The sequence below is a fragment of the Typopeltis vanoorti genome, chromosome 3, assembly GCF_054136105.1.
Source record: "Typopeltis vanoorti isolate ZY-2024b chromosome 3, IOZ_Tvanoo_1.0, whole genome shotgun sequence".
Classification (NCBI taxonomy): domain Eukaryota; kingdom Metazoa; phylum Arthropoda; class Arachnida; order Uropygi; family Thelyphonidae; genus Typopeltis; species Typopeltis vanoorti.
Window position 1 is genome coordinate 138,470,444 of NC_143551.1, and position 23,836 is coordinate 138,494,279.

Here is a 23,836-nt window from a genome sequence, read left to right on the forward strand (position 1 = left end):
AAATATCATGCAGGTGACAAAATTAATCTTTTATGTTCTTTCCAAAGTTTTCCCCAAAACTTAATTACCTAATTTCATACATAGCTTCATTATGATTTTCTCAGTGTTCCTTCAAGGCATCTGTTGACTTATATGCTAAGATTTTTTTTTATAAAGCTTTCTTCTTTTTTTACGAGCCTGTGTAACTCAGTGGATGTGGCGTTTGCACACCACGGCATTTGACTGTACAAAGGAAGACTTGATTTCAAATCTAGTCGCCGACTAGAGGAAATTTTTTCTGTCTTTTTTTGACTGGTTCCCGAGTTAGTCGATCTCTGGCACGGCCAAGCAGGTTTTTTCTCCCAGAAACTTTGATTTTTCGTCCCGTAAACTCAAGAAAATCGACTGTAGAACCCACACTATTTCAGACATTAAATATATTGTGTTAGGGACCACAAGATGGCGGCACTTGTTGAGCCATCTGTCTTTACTGCGTGCCATCAATTAGTGATAGCCTTGGGACAGCCATCTCTTATTGGGTACCAGTGGAGATTGAACTGCCCACTCAGTGTCCAAAAGTTAGAGAGGGCTAAAATGTCCCCTCGCCTACTCCCTATATGGGAATAAAAGGTGTTAGCTGATTTTTGTTTTCCAGGGACTGTCCCCCCCCCCCCCCCCAACACCACTGATTTTTTGAGACCACTATGAAGTTTGAATTTTTCTATCCTAGCAAACAATATTACTTGTCTCTGGCTGAAATAATGAATGTTTTCTTCAGGTTTTGCCAGTGGGCTAAGGGTTTTTTTTTTTTTTTTTTTTTTTTAAAGTTTCATATTTTTCTTTAATAATATTTGTATACTGAGTCTACAAATAACCTATGAAACTGTTTGACTTTGTACAACAGTTTTTAAAAAGAAGCAAATATTTCATTTCACTGTGATAATTATTTTAATTCTACTGTAAACTAAATAGTGATCACTTCCTATATCAAATCCCCCATATACTCTCTCTATATTCTGAAACACACAGGATACTACCATCCACAATAACATAATACGACTTCTTATTTATTCTGTATGTATGTAAATTTGTGCATGTCATTATGTTGGAACATTGTACTGGTAATGACTAATCCATGTCCTGGACAGAGATGATGCATATATTTACCATTCCTATTAGTTTACTCTTTTCTTCAAAATCTTCCCAAACATATTCATAACGTGTTCTGCTGTCTAAACTCCAGCAAGAATCAACTTTTCCTTTTTTTTTTTTTTTTTTTTTGCCACTTGCACTCTTTAATGCCTTAGAAAATTCTTCTGCTTCTTTCTTAATGGGATTGTCTGTGGAAACAGATGGACATATCAGTCGGACTGCCATTACAAATTTTAAAATGTGCTTACATTTGCCTTGTAATTGCTTGTCATTCAAGGTTTATCTTCATGTAACACTTCTCTCTCCCTGAAAGAAAAGTGTAGCATGATGATGTGGATCATTATTTTCTAAATATAGCATCCTATAGTTAACCAAAACAAAACAATGATACAACATAATAGAATTACCTGCTGATTGGAGGAATGTTCAGTTAAAAATGCTCCCTGCTGTTTCCATCAGAGAAATATGGCAAACCAGCTACTATTGGAATGAACTCTAAATCACCATCAGCAGCATTCAAGATTAGCAACATCAATGTAATAGGCATCAACGAAAAAGAAATTAAATGGAACAGGAAGAAGATTGGAGAAGTATGAAGTTCACATAATTGGCATTACTGAAATAAAGAGGATAAAAACAGGTGAAATTGTTCAAAATGGGATGCTTAAGGGTGAAAGCTGTATAACTGAGAGGAGACCTCCACATGGCCTTTAACGGAATGTGGAGAACCGACCAGGGCTTCTGACCTAATGTCCAATCCTCACTTTCGCGTGGTGCACCCTGTTGGGTATCTACTTGGATACTGAACGAACGAGGATGGGCTGGCAATTTGGAATTTAGCCGACCAAATTGTATTCTTATTGGTTAAACCAAAATAAAAAATGATGGTACAACATGACAGAATTTCATGCCGGCTGGGGCGTCGCCCGGTTAAACAAGACCCCTGTTGTTTTCGCCAGGGCGAACAGCGAAAAGTCAGCTACTGGAACAAATCTGAAAACAAACCCCAACTCAACATCACCAGAGTTAAAGATCAGTACTATCAACGTAAGAAGCCTGAATGGCAAAGAAATGGAGCTAGCTGAGGAATTAGATAATTACCAGATCGACATAATAGGGGTGACTGAAACAAAAAAGACCAAAACTGGTGAGATCTTTCTGAGCAATAAATACAAAATGTTATATTCAGGCAATGACAATCAAGGAAAAGAAGGAGTAGCCATAGTATTCAACACAAAATACGAGGCTAATCTTCTTGAATGGCAGTCAGTCTCAAGTAGAAGTGGAGGAGTTTTTTGAGGCTTTAGAAAAAGCAACAGAGACAATGAAAAATTGGTCATTGTTGGGGATCTAAATAGCAGAGTAGGAAATGATTGTGAGACATACAAAAATATTTTGGGAAAATTTGGAGAAAAGAGCAAAGCTAATAATAATGGCAAATATCTGTTGGATTTCTGCTCAGGACATGGACTGGTTATTACTAACACCATGTTCCAACATAAAAATGTGCACAAATTCACATGGAGAGAAGAGGCTAGGAATAAGAAAAGTCTCATTGACTATGTTATTGTTGATAGTGATGTTTTCTCCCTGGTGCAGGACACCAGAGTGTACAGAGGATTTGAAATTGGAAGTGATCACTATTTAGTCTTGAGCAGGATAAAATTGAATTTAATATTGAAAAGAATAACATGTAAGAAAGTTTTAAAGCGAATAAAAGTTGAGCAGCTCTCAGATGTGAACTGTAGACTAAAATACACAAAGATTATTGAAGAAAATATGAAAGAGTTTGAGAACAGGAATCAAACCTTGGAGATTCAGTGGCAAACTCTGAAGAAAACATTGATTGATTCTGCCAGAGAGGCATTTGGTGAGGTTGTCTGTAAGAATACAAAAATCAGAACTTCCTGGTGGACACAGGAAGTTAAAGAGGCAGTGAAGGAAAAGAAGAAAGCATATCAAAAGTTCCTGTCAAATAAGTCAGCTTGTGCTCTTAGAGAATACAGAGACAAATGCAAGAATGCTAAACACTGTGTAAAACTAGCTAAACAAAAGTCATGGGAGGACTTTGGCAAGAATATAGAAAATAAATATCAAGAAGGTGGCAAAATATTCTGGAGGTGTTGTTGAAAAAGCTTAAGAATGGAGGAAAGAGTGCTGTAAAAGGAATTAGAGATGATAAAGGTGTCATGAAAACGGGAGAAAAAGATATCCTTGAAGGATATCCTTAGAGTAATTACTTTGAAAAACTGCTAAATGAAACAAGCAGTGATGACAGCATAGTGGTAAAAAAACACTGACCAGGCATACAGTCAGGAATACATATCCATACTTGAAGTAGAAAAAGCCATCAAAGGCTTGAAATGTGGAAAGGCAGCAGGAGTAGATGATATTCGACCAGAAATGCTGAAGTATGGTGGTATAAGAGTCTTACAGTGGCTGCAATGCATAGTTCAGAAAGCCTGGACAGAGGGATGAATTCCCGATGATTGGAGTAGAGCTCTCATAGTACCTATATATAAAAAGAGAAATAAAACTGAATGTGAGAATTACAGAGGTATTTCCCTACTGAGTGTTCCTGGCAAGATCTATGCAAGTATACTTGAGAAACGGTTGAGAAGAATTGTGGAAGGAAAGCTTGGTGAAGAACAAGCTGGATTCAGGCCAAATAGAGGCTGTCAGGATCAGATCTTCACTTTACGACAAATAGTCGAGAAAGCATGGGAATATAACAAAGATCTGTATTGAAGTTTTGTCAATTTGGAAAAGGCATATAACAAGGTGCCAAGAGAGAAGCTATTCAATATGCTGCAGTTATATGGTGTCAATGGGGCATTATATCAAGCAATACTTAGTCTTTATTTGAGTTGTAAGTCAGCAGATAGAATTGAAGGAAGTACAGGAAGATGGTTTAATGTTAAATCTGGTGTGAGACAAGGATGTACATTATCCCCTCTGTTATTCATTATCTATATGAATCACATTATGAAGGAAAGTGCTATTAAACATGATATCAAAATTGGAGATGCTAATGTCAGCTCTTTGCTTTATGCAGACGATGTTATACTTCTAAATAAATCTGCTACAAGTCTGCAAGATTCTCTGACTAAATTGAATAGCTGTTGTAATAGATATGGTATGAAGGTCAGCAATAAAATGACAAAGACAATGAAAATAGGCAGAATCATTGAAAATGTCAACTGTGTTGTGAATGGAGAACCTGTCGAACAAGTAAAACATTTCAGCTATTCAGGCATGATTTTTAGTGAAGATGGTAAATTAAATATAGAAATAGACAACAGAATCAGCAAAGCTGGTATGGTGGGAAGTCAATTGAATAAATTCATATGGAAGAAGAGAGAAATTAGTCGGAACATTAAATTAGCCATATACAAGACAGTGTTCAAACCAGTTTTAACTTATGGATCTGAGAGCTGGCTCAGAAGTAAAACACTTGACCAAAGACTAGAGACCACAGATATGAGAGTCCTGAGAAAAATTATAGGCGTGAACAGATGGCATCAATGGGAATATCATATTAAAAACGAGGATATTAGGAAAGAACTTGACATTGTCAACATCCAGGAATGTGTTAGCAGAGCTAATCTCAGGTGGTATGGTCACTCCAACAGAATGGGCGAGGAAAGATTAGCAAAACAAGTGTTCTCTGCCAGTTTGCAGCAAAACGACCCAGAGGAAGACCAAGATATAGGTGGATTGATACGGTACAAAGTGCTTTAGACGATAGAAATATAAGATCTGATAATGTTGGAGTCTTGACAAGTAACAGACTGATTTGGAGGAAAATTGTAGATAGGAAATTAATAATGATGTAATTTTTTCATGTAGTACTATCATATCCTGTACACCCCTTGAGGGTACATGGCAGGAATTTGATGATGATGATGATTGTTCTAAATAACAAACATGTGTAATATTCAAGCAATAAAGATCAGGTAAAGGAAGGAGTAGCTATAGACATAAAATATACATTCAACAATAAACACAAGGAAAATCTTCTTGAATAAGAAGCAATATCAAGTAGTGGTGGACAGACATCAAAATGAGGAATTGGACAACAAAGACTTATCTGTGTTTAAAGTCCCACATAAGGTTTTAATGAGAAAGAAATTTTTCAAGTTATAGAAGGCAACTGGCATAAAGATAAAGTTAGTTCTTGTTGGAGATCTAAACAAGAAAAACAGAAAAATTAATACCAGACATATAGAAATGTTTTGAGAATTTTTGAAGAAAAGAGCAAAGCCAATAAAAGTAGAAGTACCTGCTGGATTTCTTTTCAAGAGATGGACTAGTCATTACAAACACCATGTTCCAACATAAAGATGTGCATAAATTTCGATGGAGGGAAGCTCAAAGAAAATAAGAAGTCTCATTAAGTATGTTATTGCTGATAGCAATATCTTTACTGGTTCACATCACAAGATTATACAGGAAATTTGAAATAGTGAGCATTTAGTTTTGAGTAAGATAAAACTTAATATGATGTCAAAAATGCACAGGAAGGTTTTAAAAAGAATCAAAAGTCAAGCAATTTTCAAAGGTGAACTGTGGCCTTCAATATGAGTGAAAATAAGAATTAAACCTTGGAGACTCACAGTGGCAAACTGATGAAAATGCTGACTGAGCTAGTCTGTGTATATATAAGAAAGCATGTAGTTAAGTTGTCTGCAAGAATAGAAAAATCAAACTCCATGATGGACTCAGGAACTGGTATAGAGTATACACAAAGAATTAGAAAGTGTTAAATGACTGAAGGAGTCCTCATAAAGAAGCAAAATTTGGACTTCTAAATCCAACAATGCATTTATATCTGCTTGTGTCCCATGGCATCACACAACAATAGTGTTCAAAACAATACAACTGTACAGTATAACTGAGAAATTACACACAGTAATATATAGCCTGCACTTCAGTTGTAAGTAAACACTTAGAATGAAGGATGCACAGGAAGAGTTTGATGTAAAATCAGGTGTGAGACATGAGCATCCAGTTATTCATCATCTATATGCATCACATTATGAAGGTAATGGCATTTGAGCTGAGATCAAAATTAGAGTAATTCAACTCAGCTGTTTATTTTATGCAGATATTATAATCCGAAATAAATCCAGTACAAGCATGAAGGACTCTTGCTAAACCGAATTAACTGACGTAACAAATTTAGTATGAAAATCAGCAATAAAAAGATAAACTATGAAAATAGGCAGGAATATAGAATATATCAACTGCATTTTAACAGAAAAGTAAAAAAAAAAAAAAAAAAAAATGCAGCTATTCGGATAGTTTTATTTGTTATTGGTCTTTTTACCAGAAGACATAAGGCCATCTAGGGAGGCAATAACATAGACTTCCATGATGTACAAAAATTCATATTTATTCTTATTATAGAACTGTACATGTAACTACTACCAAATATGTTCAAGGCCAGTTTTATTTTTAGTAAAGATAGCAATTTAATCTGAAAATAGAGAACAGAATAAACAAAGCTGGTTAGCCAATTGAGTAAACATATCTGGAATAAGAGAGAAAATCTGCCAAAACAGTATACTGCTAGTTTGCTGGCAGTATAGAAGACAGTACTCAACCCAATTTTGAGTTAACTAAATACTAGAGATCACATATATGAAAGTAATATATGTGATCTTTCCACTCCTGAGAAAAATCAGGAGTGGAAAGATTACATCAATTACAGAATCATAAGAAAAATAAAGATATTAGAAAGAAATTTAATGTTAGAATTCAAGAATCTGCAAGCAGAGCTACCTAAGACGATATGGTCTTAATAGAGAAAAGGTTAGCAAGAGAAGTATTTGATGTTAGCATGGGAGGAAAAAGAATGCAGAGAAATATATAACATCTAAGAGTATTGGAAACTGAGAAATAAGATCAAATGATGACAAATGCAATCAAAAGATGAATAAGATTATTCTGAAACAAAACTGTTAATAGAAAGCTAGACATAAGACATGTAGAGCTATTATCAGGGTGATTTTTCATCACCCAGTATGAAACCATTGTCCCACTTATTAGAGGCCTGAAATGGCTTCAAAAGGTTCATGTTTAGTCTATAGAGCATAGTTTCTGGACTATGTAAAAATATTTTTTAAAAGATACAATATATAAGGGGTGCTTAAGGATCAAAGCTGTATAACTGAGAGGAGACCTCTACATAGCCTTTAAAGGAATGCGGAGAACTGATCAGAGCTTCTGACCTAATGTCCAATCCTCACCTTCTCGTGGTGCACCCTGTTAGGTATCTACCTAGATACTGAATGAATGAAGATAGGCTAGCAATTTGGGATTTAGCTGACCAAATTGTATTCTTATTGGCTTAAACCACAATATTAAATGATGGTACAACATGACAGAATTTCATGCCAGCTGGGGAGTCATCCGGTTCAACAAAACCCCTGTTGTTTTTGCCAGGGAACCAGGTCAAAGAGCAAAACATCAGCTACTAGAACAAATCCTAAAACACAACCCAACTCAATATCACCAGAGTTGATCAGTAGCATCAGAATAAGAAGCCTGAATGGCACAGAAATGGAGCTAACCGAGGAAAAGGTTGGTAAGTACCAGATCAATATAATAGGGGTGACTGAAACAAAAAAAGACAAAAGCTGGTGAGATCTTTCTGAGCAATAAACACAAAATGTTATATTCAGGCAATGACAATCAAGGAAAAGAAGGAGTAGCCATTGTATTCAACACTAAACACGAGGCTAATCTTCTTGAATGGCAGGGAATTTCAAGTAGAGTGATATGGGCAAATATCAGAATGGGGAACCGGACAATGAAAGACTTATTTGTGCCCCCACAGACGTTCTGCTAAAGTAGAAGTGGAGGAATTTTTTGAGGCTCTAGAGAAAGCAACTGACACAATGAAAAATAAAACGTTGGGGATTTAAATAGCAGAGTAGGAAATGATTGACAGACATACAAAAATATTTTGGGAAAATTTGGAGAAAAGAGCAAATCTAATAATAATGGCAAATATCTGTTGGATTTATACTCAGGACATGGACTAGTTATTACTAACACCTTGTTCCAACATCAAAATGTGCACAAATTCACATGGAGAGAAGAGGCAAGGAATAAGAAAAGTCTCACTGACTATGTTATTGTTGATAGTGATGTCTTCTCCCTGGTGCAGGACACCAGAGTGTACAGAGGATTTGAAATTGGAAGTGATCACCATTCAGTCTTGAGCAGTATATTGAAAAGAAGAATATGTAAGAAAGTTTTAAAGCAAATAAAAGTTGAGCAGCTCTCAGATGTGAACTGTAGACTAAAATATACAAACATTAATCAAGAAAAAATGAAACAGTTTGAGAAGAGAAATCAAACTTTGGAGATTTAGCACAAGCTCTGAAGAAAACATTGATTGATTCAGCCAGAGAGGCATGTGGTAAGGTTGTCTGCAAGGATAGAAAAATCAGAACTCCATGGTGGACACAGGAAGTTAAAGAGGTAGTGAAGGAAAAGAAGAAAGCATATCAAAAGTTCCTCACAAATAAGTCAGAATACAGAGACAAATGTAAGAAAGCTAAACACTGTGTACAACTAGCTAAACAAAAGTCATAGGAAGACTTTCATAAGAACATAGAAAATAAATATCAAGAAGGTGGCAAGATATTCTGGAGGGTGTTGAAGAAGCTTAGAAATGGAGGAAAGAATGCTGCAAAAGCAACTAGAGATGATAAAGGTGACATAAAAACTGAAAAAAAAAGATATCCTTGAAGTATGAAGTAATTACTTCGAAAAGTTGCTAGATGAAACAATCAGTGACAGCACAGTGGTAAAAAACACTCAACAGGCATGGAATCCGAAATACATATCCATACTTGAAGTGGAAAAAGCCATCAAAAGCCTGAAATGTGAAAAGGCATCATGACTAGGTGATATTCGACCAGAAATGCTCAAGTATAGAGGTATAAAAGTCTTACAGTGGCTGCACTGCATAGTTCAGAGGGTCTGGACAGAGAGATGAATTCCAGATGATTGGAGAAGAGTACATAGTACCCATATATAAAAAGGGAAATAAACCGAATGTGAGAATTTCAGAGGTATTTCTCTACTGAGTGGTCCTGGTAAGATTTATGCCAGTATACTTGAGAAATGGTTGAGAAGAATTGTGGAACAGAAGCTTGGTGAAGAACAAGCTGAACAAGATTCAGGCCAAATAGAGGCTTTCAGGATCATATTTTTTCACTTTACAACAAACAGTTGAGAAGTCATGGGAATATAACAAAGATCTGTATTTAAGATTTGGAAAAGGCACAAGGTGCCAAGAGAGAAGTTATTCAAAACACTATAGTTATATTCTGTTAATGGGGCATTATATCAAGCAATACTTTGTCTTTATTTGAGTTGTAAGTCAGCAGTTAGATTTGATGGAAGTACAGAAATGTTTTAATGTTAAATTTGATGTCAGAGAAGGATGTACATTATCCCCTCTGTTATTCATTATCTATATGGATCACATTATGAAGGAAAGTGGTATTAAACCTGATATTAAAATTAGAGATGTTAATTAATCTCAGCTCTTTGCTTTATGCTGATGATGTTATACTTCTAAATAATTCCGCCACAAGTCTTCAAGATTCCTGACTAAATTGAATAACTGTTGTAATAGATATGGTATGAAATTTAGCATAAAAAAGACAAAGAGTGAAAATAGCCAGAAACATTGAAAATATCAACTGTATTTTGAATGGAGAACCCATAGAACAAGAAAAGCATTTCACCTACTTAGGTACTATTTTTAGTGAAGATGGTAAATTAAATATGGAAATAAACAACAGAATCAACAAAGCTGTATGGTAGGAAGTCAACTGAATAAATTTGTCTGGAATAAGAGAGAAATTAGTAAAACAATAAATTAGCTGTATACAAGACAGTGTTCAAACCAATATTAACTTATGGATTTGAAAGCTGGGTCAGAAGTAAAACTCTTGACCAAAGACTAGAGACCGCAGATATGACAGACGAGGATATTAGGAAAGAACTAACTTCACGTTGTTATCATCCAGGAATGTGTTAGCAGAGCTAATCTCAGGTGGTATGGTCACTTAAACAGAATGGGAGAGGAAAGATTAGCAAAACAAGGGTTCTCTGCTAAAGTATTCAACACAAAATACGAGGCTAATCTTCTTGAATGGCAGTCAGTCTCAAGTAGAGTAATGTGGAAATATGAGAATGGGGAACTGGACAATGAGACTTATTTGTGCCTATGGTCCCCACAGAAGGTTCCACTAAGGTAGAAGTGGAGGAGTTTTTTGAGGCTTCAGAAAAAGCAACTGACAAAATGAAATAGGAAAAGTTGGTCCTTATTGGGGATCTAAACAGCAGAGTAGGAAATGATTGTGAGACATACAAAAATATTTTGGGAAAATTTGGAGAAAAAGAGCAAAGCTAATAATAATGGCAAATATCTGTTGGATTTCTGCTCAGGACATGGACTGGTTATTACTAACACCATGTTCCAACATAAAAATGTGCACAAATTCACATGGAGAGAAGAGGCAAGGAATAAGAAAAGTCTCATTGACTATGTTATTGTTCATAGTGATGTTTTTCCACTGGTGCAGGACACCAGAATGTACAGAGGAGTTGAAATTGGACGTGATCACTATTTAGTCTTGAGCAGGATAAAATTGAATTTCATATTGGAAAGAATAACATGTAAGAAAGTTTTAAAGCGAATAAAAGTTGAGCATCTCTCAGATGTGAACTGTAGACTAAAATACACAAAGATTATTGAAGAAAATATGAAAGAGATTGAGAACAGGAATCAAACCTTGGAGATTCAGTGGCAAACTCTGAAGAAAACATTCATTGATTCTGCAAGAGAGGCATGTTGTGAGGTTGTCTGCAAGGATAAAAAAATCAGAACTCCCTGGTGGACACAGGAAGTTAAAGAGGCAGTGAAGGAAAAGAAGAAAGCATATCAAAAGTTCCTGTCAAATAAGTCAGCTTGTGCTCTTAGAGAATACAGAGACAAATGCAAGAATGCTAAACACTGTGTAAAACTAGCTAAACAAAAGTCATGGGTGGACTTTGGCAAGAATATAGAAAATAAATATCAAGAAGGTGGCAAAATATTCTGGAGGTTGTTGAGAAAGCTTAGGAATGGAGGAAAGAGTGCTGTAAAAGGAAGTTAAAGATAATAAAGGTGACATGAAAACAGGAGAAAAAGATATCCTTGAAGTATGGAGTAATTACTTTGAAAAACTGCTAAATGAAACAAGCAGTGATGACAGCACAGTGGTAAAAAACACTGACCAGGCATGCAATCAGGAATACATATCCATACTTGAAGTAGAAAAAGCCATCAAAAGCTTGAAATGTGGAAAGGCAGCAGGAGTAGATGATATTCGACCAGAAATGCTGAAGTATGGTGGTATAAGAGTCTTACAGTGGCCGCAATACATAGTTCAGAAAGCCTGGACAGAGGGACGAATTCCTGATGATTGGAGTAGAGCTCTCATAGTACTCATATGTAAAAAGGGAAATAAAACTGAATGTGAGAATTCCAGAGGTATTTCCCTACTGAGTATTCCTGGCAAGATCTATGCAAGTATACTTGAGAAACAGTTGAGAAGAATTGTGGAAGGAAAGATGGTGAAGAACAAGCTGGATTCAGGTCAAATAGAGGCTGTCAGGATCAGATCTTCACTTTACGACAAATAGTCAAGAAAGCATGGGAATATAACAGAGATCTGTATTTAAGTTTTGTCGATTTGGAAAAGGCATATAACAAGGTGCCAAGAGAGAAGCTATTCAATACGCTACAATTATATGGTGTCAGTGGGGCATTATATCAAGCAATACTTAGTCTTTTTTGAGTTGAAAGTCAGCAGTTAGAATTGAAGGAAGTACAGGAAGATGGTTTAATGTTAAATCTGGTGTGAGACAAGATGTACATTATCCCCTCTGTTATTTATTATCTATTTCTATATGGATCACATTATGAAGGAAAGTGGTATTAAACATGATATCAAAATTGGAGATGTTAATTTCAGCTCTTTGCATTATGCAGACGATGTTATACTTCTAAATAAATCCACTACAAGTCTGCAAGATTCCCTGACTAAATTGAATAGTTGTTGTAATAGGTATGGTATGAAGGTCAGCAATAAAAAGACAGAGACAATGAAAATAGGTAGAATCGTTGAAAATGTCAACTGTGTTGTGAACAGAAAACCTGTGGAACAAGGTAAAACATTTCAGCTACTTAGGCACGATTTTTACTGAAGATGGTAAATTAAATATGGAAATAGACAACAGAATCAACAAAGCTGGCATGGTAGGAAGTCAAATTGAATAAATTCATGTGGAATAAGAGAGAAATTAGTCGGAACACTAAATTAGCTGTATACAAGACAGTGTTCAAACCAGTTTTAACTTATGGATCTGAGAGCTGGGTCAGAAGTAAAGCACTTGACCAAAGACTAGAGACGGCAGATATGAGAGTTCTGAGAAAGATTATAGGCGTGAACAGATGGCATCAATGGCAATATCATATTAAAAACGAGGATATTAGGAAAGAACTTGACATTGTCAACATCCAGGAATGTGTTAGCAGAGCTAATCTCAGGTGGTATGGTCACTTAAACAGAATGGGCGAAGAAAGATTAGCAAAACAAGTGTTCTCTGCCAAGTTGGCAGCAAAACGACCCAGAGGAAGACCAAGATATAGGTGGATTGATATGGTACAAAGTGCCTTAGACGATAGAAATATAAGATCTGATAATGTTGGAGTCTTGACAAGTAACAGACTGATTTGGAGGAAAATTGTAGATAGGAAGTTAGTAATGATGTAATTTTTTTTCAAGTAGTACTATCATATCCTGTACACCCCTTAAGGGTAGATAGCAGGAATTTGATGATGATGATGATGTGTTCTCTGCTAGGTTAGCAGGAAAAAGACCCAGAAAAAAACCAAGACAAAGGTGGATTGATAAGGTAAAAAGTGCCTTAAAAGATAGAAATGTAATATCTGACAATGTTTGAGACTTGACAGGTAACAGATTGATTTTCATGTAGTACTATTATATCCTATACACCCCTTGAGGGTAAATGTCAGGAATTGACGACGATGATGATACATTATTGATAAAAATAGACAAAAAAAAAATCCTTAGACTGCACACAATACAAAATGTACTATAGGTTTGCAAATAACCTTTCATGGGTGGAAAATTCTTAGTCATTTCGCTCGAGGACGAGCAAAATGACTAAGAATTTTTAGTTGACTGGTACCAAAAATCAGAAAAGCAGGTTTATGTTAGTCAACAGTTTTAGTTATGTAATGGTGATTTTATGATGTGTCAGTTTCTTTATATTTTTATCTCACTTATTACACCTATTGGGTCATGCTGGTCATTACAAATGCCTGTTCTGTCAATTATCATTGATTGTTACAATAAAATGTGACGAATAAAATAAGAACAGAATATGTGTATATAGTTTATCTTTTGAGAGTACTCAGGAGTATTTTGAGATACCATAATCAGCTAATAGGGTTACAATAACCTAAAATAGATGAGCAGCTAACAGTGGTATAATTAGCTTATTTTTTACCCAGTGATGGAATATGCAGAATCAGAACCATTAACAACGTACATTAAAATTAAGACATACTATTTGGATTACAAGACCATAGGTTTAATACACATATATACAAAAACGTTTACTAGTTTCGCTAGCTGTAACTGACTAGCTTTGTCAAGACGAGAAGGTAAAAAAACTACCAGTAAATGCAATAAAAAAGGAATGCCATAACAGTTAACAACAGACAATATTGGAAGGCTCGCGTGATATGATACACATGAAGCGTGAAGAGTCAGTCATTTTTACAAAGTCGCATTACATAATTTTTGGTGTAATGTAGCTCCGCTAAACTTAACGAGTTAATCAGATTTTTCTACATATCCTTTAATATAACCCCTTGGTTTCGATTAAGGTTACAACCTGTTTGTAGGACTACTGCAACTTCTTTAAAAGTTCTGCAACTGTAATCCTCTTCTATATATGGCATGGAGCTGTTATGTTATCCCAATCTATTGCGTGGTTTGAAGTTGAGAAATGATGTGCCAAGCTTAAGGTGTCTGTTCTGTTGCGATTGATATCTCCAACATGTTCTTTCTTTCCAATTTCTAGGCTTCTCGAAGTTTGGCCTATGTAGGATAGTCCACACGTGCATGGTATGCAATAAACACCTGCATATTTGAAGAAAGCTACGTTATCTTTAGGGGATTGTAAGAACTGTCTGGTGGTACTCGTCAGTTTAAAAACAACTCTGATGTTATAAGGCTTCATAATTCTAGCTATTTTTGTGGAGACTGAGCGAACATAGGGTAACACGATGGATGAAATGTGCTGAGTTGCTTTAAGTTGTTGTTGGAGGTTGTTACTGTAGAGAATTTTATTGATTATGTTTTGGGGATAACCATTCTGTGATAGAGATTTAGATATAAGGGAAAGTTCTGTATGTACGTCGTTGTCTTCTGTGACTATACTTCGGGCTCTGTTTCTTAGCATATGTATGATGCTGTATTTCTGTGTATGGTGATAATTAGAAGAATAATGGAAATACTGTCCAGTATCGAATATGGGTTTTCTATATATCGTAAGTTTGATATATTCATTCTCTTTTCTTTTAACTAGTACATCTAAAAAGGGTAGTTGACGATTGTTTTCCAATTCCAATGTAAATTTGATTTTATGATGGAAAGAGTTAAATATTACAGATTTTCCTCCACCCCTCCAAAAAATATTTTTTTTATATGTATTCTAAACACATATCCTATATGCTTTTTGACTCTTTTAGCAGCTGCTATCATATGAAATTATTGGCCCTGTCTCTATCTACCAATGTACTGGAACCAAGCAGATTTCAGAAAACTAACATACAGTTAATGTAGACCTAATGATCTTATTTTAATGAATTTATATGTGATTTTGATACATTCAACCTCAAAATTTGTTTATAATGGCACGGATGATACTTTTTTCATAAAAGAGATTCGAGACATACCATAAGTTACAGAACCTAAAAGGTGAAACTGATCATGTAATATTAATAAACGAAAAATGGCATGTATTACTGATAAAATGTATGAGGTTTTCTTCATGTCTTATAGACAAAGAGACACACTAATATATAACAGCATAAACTGATGGAAGTTTTTTCACTTAGCTATGCTACCAATTATATACTTGGCTTAATCCTTTATCCAAGTGTAAGCAAACAAAGTTTGCACCTGAAGTATTTTCAGGACTGGGGCAACTCGTGGTAAAGGTGGATTGAGTTCTGATCACTTGCCTTAGTATCTCCCATAATGCAAAGCACATCTCCTTGCGGAGATGTATAATGCCTATGCATTAAAGGAAGGGCCACTACCCAGACCGGTTTCGACCTTTATTGAGGTCTCATCAGTGGGAGCCAGACCCAGAGGTGGTGATACTAAGGTGGAAGTAATGCAGAAGTCATATCACTGTATACCAGTTGCCAACACCTCATTATTAAAATTCTCTGGATTAGAGATAGTTGATAGAACACTTGCTTACAGTTGGATAAAGGATTAAACCAAATATATAATTGGTAGCACAGCCAAGTGAAAAAAACTTCCATCAACTTTTCTAATCCATTATTTTAATGTCAGAACACCTTATTTTAATAATAAGGTGTTCTGACACCTTTTGGCAACTGGTATATGGTGATATGACTTCTGCATTACTTCCACCTTAGTATCACCACCCATGGATCTGGCTCCCACTGATGAGACCTCAATACAGGCTGAAACCAGTGGGAGCTGGGTAGTAGCCCTTCCCTTAATGCATAGCATTATACATGTCCACAAGGAGATGTGCTTTGCATTATGGAAGATACTAAGGCAAGTGATCAGAACTTATTCCCCTTTACCACGAGTTGCCCCAGTCCTGAAAATACTTTAGGTGCAAACTTTGTTTGCTTACACTTGGATAAAGGATTAAACCAAATATACAATTGGCAACAGTATAACTGTTGTTAATACTGGTAAACAGGGTAAAAATTAGCCACAGCATTAACAACAGTTTATAAACTGACAAGGTCTGGAATTTAGCATGTGACAATGATATATTAGGCAAATATATCAGACTACAGAAAATTTGCATTACTTTGTGAGGGCCAACACAAAATTTTTGATGCCTTGACAATCTTAGCATCCTGTACTGTACCCTCGTACATATCAAGAATTAATGACATCTCGTGACATTTGGAAGAAGAGTGTAAAGTTGTTTATCACCTAGGGCTAGTAATAGAAAATCTAAGATAAGAAACTACTAAAAACTTACCTTGTTACCTTTATTGAATAATTTAATAAATTTCCCTCCTAAATCATGTTCAGCAACTTCTATTTCACCTTTGGCTTTTGCGGATACCTGTATATCACTAGTACTTTTATCTTCGGAGTGACTAATTAGTCCCCGTCTACGTTTTGTGCCTCTCAGTGGAGTAAGTCGTGGGGACTGTGAAGATCTCTGGGGACTTGTAGTACGTGAACTATTTGAAGAAAGGTTTAACCTAAAATATAAAGCATAAAATTAGAGTAAGTTTTTATATGAAGTTTATATTAGTAATTAGAAAAAATTATTAGGTGGAGGAGTTTTTTTCTCTTCAGCCTTTTTGAGATTCCAGCATTCACTTCCTTAGAGAAGTATTGGGAGGACCATATTTCTGAAAACAAGTGCAATTGATATTTGGGAACTCCATTACACTTAACTGAAAACTACAACATTGATTTAACCACACTACCGGCCAGGACATATATATACGTCCAAGTTTCCATGGATACAAAGTGCATATTAAAATTGTAATACCATTGATATTCATTGAAATATATGATGGATACGAAGAGTATGAGAATGCATATTTGATCCATAATAGCCAGTAAGGTGGTTAAGCTGATACAGAAAATACAATTTGCAGCCAATACAAATTAAGATAATTACATAATTAAGCCTATTATATATAAATATAAGAAAATACAATTGTAAAGCACCAGCTGAATTTCTGTTCAGGATCATTCTGAGGGGGGGGGGTCCATAAAGTTTTATTAGGGAAAAAAATGTAAGATTACTCATTAACTGGTATTTTAGAGTTATTTCCTGATCCCACATATCATTGGCATAAGTATACACTAATTTTTCATACATGAGAACAGAGAGAGAGAATCTTTCTTTTAAGGTTACACGGTGATCAGCATTCATATTTATGAATTTAGGGAAACAAAATTTTATTATTAATCATCGTCGTCGTCGTCGTCCGGTAGCATCCTCAAGAGCTGCTCATCTGCTGCAACCCTCTTGAGGGTTGCAGCAGATAAGCAGCTCTTCTCCATTTCTCTCTGTCAGTCGCTTCCATCATTCTTAAACCAGTCCATTCCACGATGTCATTAAACCACTCTCTAGTTGGTCTTCCCCTCAACTTTCCCTTGTAATATAGTTCTTGTCAGGTGTCCCGAAGAACCTCTCAGAAGATGTCCTGCAAATCTAGTCTTTCTTTGCATAATATTCTTTAACAGTGTTCTTTCCATCCCAACTCGTCTTAAAACTTCTTGATTTGATATTCTTTCTGTATAGCTAATCTTTTCCATCTTTCTATAACACCACATTTCCAATGCATTAATTCTTTCCATATCTCTCTTTCTTAGTGTCCATGACTCACTTCCATAATTTGCAATACTCCAAACTGTTTTGCTTTAACTATTCCAATTCTAATGCCTATTTTAGTGTTCTTGTTTATTAAAATTCTCTTCATTTCCATAAATGCCGATTTAGCTTTACCTATTCTATTTCTAATGTCCAACTCTGAAGTTCCTTTCTCTGAGATCCAGCTACCTAAATATTGAAATCTTTCCACTTCTTCTAAAATCTTTCCTCTACATCTTATTTTTACATTATCTCCTATTTTTCTACCCATTATCATTATCTTGGTCTTTTTTGTGTTAATTCTTAGTCCATACTCTTTACAAGAGTTTTCAATTCTTTGAATAATTTGTTGTAACCCATTTTCACTTTCTGCCATCACTACTACATCATCCACATATCTTAAGTTATTAATAATTCTTCCGTTTATTTTTATTCCTTCTTCTACATCCTCAAGTGCCTCTCTAAACATTTGTTCACTATAAAAGTTAAACAATAATGGTGATAACTTGCATCCTTGCCTGACTCCTCTCTCCACCGGGAACTCTCCTGTTTCCTCTCCATTTACACATATTATTAATCACAATATTTTATTATTAATCAGTAAAATAATCTTTTCAACACGTGTGTTTTGTGTCCCTAAATTCATAAATATGAAGAGAGAGAGAATGTTGATCCCATGCAAAGTAGCTCAAAATTGTCCATATTTAGTATGGAAATAGTAGTTGTAGAATTCACTTGTCTATTGACACCAGGTAACAGGATTTGAGATTACTTAAAAAAACATACAACAGCTCAATTTTTCATTAATTATCCTAATGAAGATGTTTGAATTATAAGTAAATAATCATATACACTTTTTTAGAATTATATTGTAAACTGGTTGAAAAAAATACCACAGTAAATTTTTATACTTAAATTGATTTTTATGAAAATCATTTAATATTATTAGATGATTTTCATAAAATTATGATTTTACAAAATTACTAAAATAAATATAACTCAAATTTCATTTACTATTAGCATGAAGTGATTTTTCATTTATTTTAATTAAAATAAAGCCAAATAATTACAGAAATACTCACTTACTGTAGCTGCTTCACAGAACTGTGAATTAGATATTTTTATAATTTATTGTTATTATTACAAATTAATCTAAGTAAAATTAAGTTCAAAATTATTAATCCTTCAACAGATGTAAACAAGAAAAAAAAAGAACATGTTGGAATAAGTATCATTTTGCATCTCAAAAGAGATATAGATGTCTCTGTGCATTGTTTGTTTTCACACTCCTTTGAATGGTTCATTGAAACCAGACAAATATCATTACATCTAACTTGTTGTCATCCAAATCTTATTTGAATTGAAGAAAAGTTAATACAACGTCAAACAAAACAGCACAACTGAATTTTTCCATGGAAGAAATCGGAATTTAAAGTTAACTCAAAAAAACGTATGTAATAGCCAAGGAATTTCATTTGCTATGTACTATCGAAACTGTGCAATCTGTATTTGTCGAAGCTGGATGCTGCGCAAAAAGTTAGTGGGATATCTGTTTTCAATATGTTCCAGTGTGTAATTGCTCACATCCACAGAGATTTGCAAAGTAAAATCATGTAAAAAATTAAAACATCTCCTTTTTTTTTTTTTTATTCATCTTGATGAACAGACAATATCAGAGTGAAAATGCATATATTAGTGCACTGCTAATATATTTGTAATGGTCAAATGAAGGGAGAATTTATTTTTCTGAAAGTCTTTGGAAACAACTACCAAAGCGTTTAGATGTCCCAATACTTGTATTTGCTTATTTGCTCATTTGAACAGATCAAAAACAGTTGGTATTACTACTGATAATGCGCAGCCATGAATAGTTCAAAATCTGGTTTTCTTTTATTTTAAGGTACAACATCTACACATTATTGGTGTTTATTGTTTTATTCTTCATGAAGTACTTGATTCTAAAGCAGTTGTGTAGCTAGAGCTTTTGTCACCCGAGGCGGTCCCTGAGTTTGCCGCCCCTCACAATACACACCAAAAATACTACAAAAAGTCAAAACAACGTATAGGGAAATAAATTAAAACACTATGTTTATTTTTGAAATAAAACTTTAATTTCAACATTCTAAAATGTTATTTTTCTTGCTTTTCTGTTAGCAAAATCGTCGATGACATTGGTGAAGTCTACTATTTCATAATAATGTATGTAATTCTTAATATATTTTATTTAGAAAACCTCCTCCCACAACTAGCAACACCTACAGCAATTGTGAGGAAAATTCGCAGTAGTATTACAATGATTGGAAATGAGTTCTCGAGACTGTATTTTAGAATTAACTGCAAAAGTTCAAAAAGGTTCAAAGTGCCACCTGGGGCGGACCGCCCCCTCCACTCCTCCTAGCTATGCCTCTGTTCTAAAGTAGCTCTTGAAAAATTGGGAAGTTTACTCAAAGAAATTACTATTATCAACATGTGAAATGATTAGATTTTAATGACTTCTCAAACAATTGTGTTGATATGGATTTTACATTTCATTTCTGGTTTGCACACCACTCAAGTACGTCTAGGTACTTGAATGGTGTGTAAACACTTTTTTTTTAACACTTATTTAATCTTCATGAAGAAGCAAGAAATTTTCTACCACTATAAAATGAAGACAGATTTGTAGCAACATTAGACACATAAAATTTTACATAAATAGAAATGGATATCAACATGCTTAACTAAATTCAAACTTTTCTCACAAAATTAAACTATATAAAAAACATATGGTGTGAATGCTTGACATGTTTCCAAATAGTAATGAACTAGCTAGCAAATATGATCTACCACGTGCTAAAGAAGAAATAACAGAATACACCAGACTTGTTGTTAAAAAAAAAGATTTTCATAGGTATTTTCAATGAGGATTCAGTTCTGAATGAAAATAGAAGAATTCTTGTACAATTCAGCAACCAAACACATCTTCAAAGAGAACAGTGCTGAAGAATTTAAAAAATATATATAAAAAATAAGTGATGTATCATTTGTGTCCTTTTACCATTAATGCCTACATATCTTTGCAAGAGCAGCTTTTCAGCATTGTGAATATAAAATCGAAGTCCTACAATAGAATAATAATTAAACATGGTCTCACAAAGATTCTAACTGAATATGAAAAGCTATGAGATCAAAACAGTCACATCACAATCTTTTTTTGTATATTTTTCATCCTCTGTCCATATGAAATAAATACTTTTGTAATTGGTTAGTGTTTTTTAATTTATACTGACAATATTTTCATCAGTGGTTCTTGTGTCTCTGTAGGAGATTTTGAGGGTACATAAACTTTAGGAACCACCATTTTAACATAAAAATATGCATAAATTACTCAGGAAGAAGATGCAAGGAATGACTATGTTACTGCTGGTCTTCAGGCTTCTAATGATTGGACACAAGGTTTGTTGAATGAACAAGAAGAACAGAGTGGGAGAGTCGCATAAAAAAAAATAATGAACACCATATCTAATACGGTTATGAGTATCTGATTCAGTTTAGACAATGGGATAGGACTATTTTTTTTTACATGTTATTAAATGTAAATAAACAACAGTTACAGATTTGTCAATTTTCTGTATTTTAGCTGTTGTAGCTAAATTTTCTCTATCAACAGCTCATATTCTGTATATGAGCTTTTGTATTTTCAAAGAGACCAGCACCAGAATGCAGACCACATTTCAGGAAACAGTGATTTACATAGATCAGATTGTGAAGGAATGTGGCATTAACCCTGATCTTAAAATCTAAAATATTCAACTCGTCTCTTTACATTATGTTATACCTCTAAATAATCCAGTGTCTTCAAGCTCAGGATTTCTTAATTAAATAACTCATCATCATCATCAAATTCCTGCCATGTACCCTCAAGGGGGGTTTACAGGATATGATAGTACTACATGAAAAAAAATTACATCATTACTAACTTCCTATCTACAATTTTCCTCCAAATCAGTCTGTTACTTGTCAAGACTCCAACATTATCAGATCTTATATTTCTATCGTCTAAGGCACTTTGTACCATATCACTCCACCTATATCTTGGTCTTCCTCTGGGTCGTTTTGCTGCCAACTTGGCAGAGAACACTTGTTTTGCTAATCTTTCTTCGCCCATTCTGTTTAAGTGACCATACCACCTGAGATTAGCTCTGCTAACACATTCCTGGATGTTGACAATGTCAAGTTCTTTCCTAATATCCTCGTTTTTAATATGATATTGCCATTGATGCCATCTGTTCACGCCTATAATCTTTCTCAGAACTCTCATATCTGCCGTCTCTAGTCTTTGGTCAAGTGTTTTACTTCTGACCCAGCTCTCAGATCCATAAGTTAAAACTGGTTTGAACACTGTCTTGTATACAGCTAATTTAGTGTTCCGACTAATTTCTCTCTTATTCCATATGAATTTATTCAATTTGACTTCCTACCATGCCAGCTTTGTTGATTCTGTTGTCTATTTCCATATTTAATTTACCATCTTCAGTAAAAATCGTGCCTAAGTAGCTGAAATGTTTTACCTTGTTCCACAGGTTTTCTGTTCACAACACAGTTGACATTTTCAACGATTCTACCTATTTTCATTGTCTATGTCTTTTTATTGCTGACCTTCATACCATACCTATTACAACAACTATTCAATTTAGTCAGGGAATCTTGCAGACTTGTAGCAGATTTATTTAGAAGTATAACATCATCCGCATAATGCAAAGAGCTGACATTAACATCTCCAATTTTGATATCATGTTTAATACCACTTTCCTTCATAATGTGATCCATATAGATAATGAATAACAGAGGGGATAATGTACATCCTTGTCTCACACCAGATTTAACATTAAACCATCTTCCTGTACTTCCTTCAATTCTAACTGCTGACTTACAACTCAAATAAAGACTAAGTATTGCTTGATATAATGCCCCATCGACACCATATAGCTGCAGCATATTGAATAGCTTCTATCTTGGCACCTTGTCATATGCCTTTTCCAAATTGACAAAACTTAAATACAGATCTTTGTTATATTCCCATGCTTTCTCGACTATTTGTCGTAAAGTGAAGATCTGATCCCGACAGCCTCTATTTGGCCTGAATCCAGCTTGTTCTTCACCAAGCTTTCCTTCCACAATTCTTCTCAACTGTTTCTCAAGTATACTTGCATAGATCTTGCCAGGAACACTCAGTAGGGAAATACCTCTGTAATTCTCACATTCAGTTTTATTTCCCTTTTTATATATGGGTACTATTAGAGCTCTACTCCAATCATCGGGAATTCGTCCCTCTGTCCAGGCTTTCTGAACTATGCAGTGCAGCCACTGTAAGACTCTTATACCACCATACTTCAGCATTTCTGGTCGAATATCATCTACTCCTGCTGCCTTTCCACATTTCAAGCCTTTAACGGCTTTTTCTACTTCAAGTATGGATATGTATTCCAGACGTATGCCTGTTGAATGTTTTTCACCATTGTCCTATCACTGCTTGTTTCATTTAGCAATTTTTCGAAGTAATTACTCCATACTTCCAAGATATCTTTTTCTCCCGTTTTCATGTCACCTTTATCATCTCTAACTCCTTTTACAGCACTCTTTCCTCCATTCCTAAGCTTCCTCAACAACCTCCAGAATATTTTGCCACCTTCTTGATATTTATTTTCTATATTCTTGCCAAAGTCCTCCCATGACTTTTGTTTAGCTAGTTTTACACAGTGTTCAGCATGCTTGCATTTGTCTCTATATTCTCTAAGAGCACAAGCTGACTTATTTGACAGGAACTTTTGATATGCTTTCTTCTTTTCCTTCACTGCCTCTTTAACTTCGTATGTCCACCAGGGAGTTCTGATTTTTTTATCCTTGCAGACAACCTCACCACATGCCTCTCTTGCAGAATCAATGAATGTTTTCTTCAGAGTTTGCCACTGAATCTCCAAGGTTTGATTCCTGTTCTCAAACTCTT

At 34.8% G+C, this 23,836-nt stretch overlaps 1 protein-coding gene across 1 annotated transcript in view; it reads right to left on the bottom strand.

Moving 5' to 3' along the window:
- Positions 1-23,836, bottom strand: part of LOC150108598 (lamin-like) — a 118,734-nt gene that overhangs the window by 44,628 nt on the left and 50,270 nt on the right. Inside the window, exon 7 of the mRNA XM_090390885.1 lies at positions 16,495-16,723. Coding sequence (XP_090247011.1) covers positions 16,495-16,723 — 229 coding nt within the window. The remainder of the gene's footprint in view (positions 1-16,494; positions 16,724-23,836) is intronic.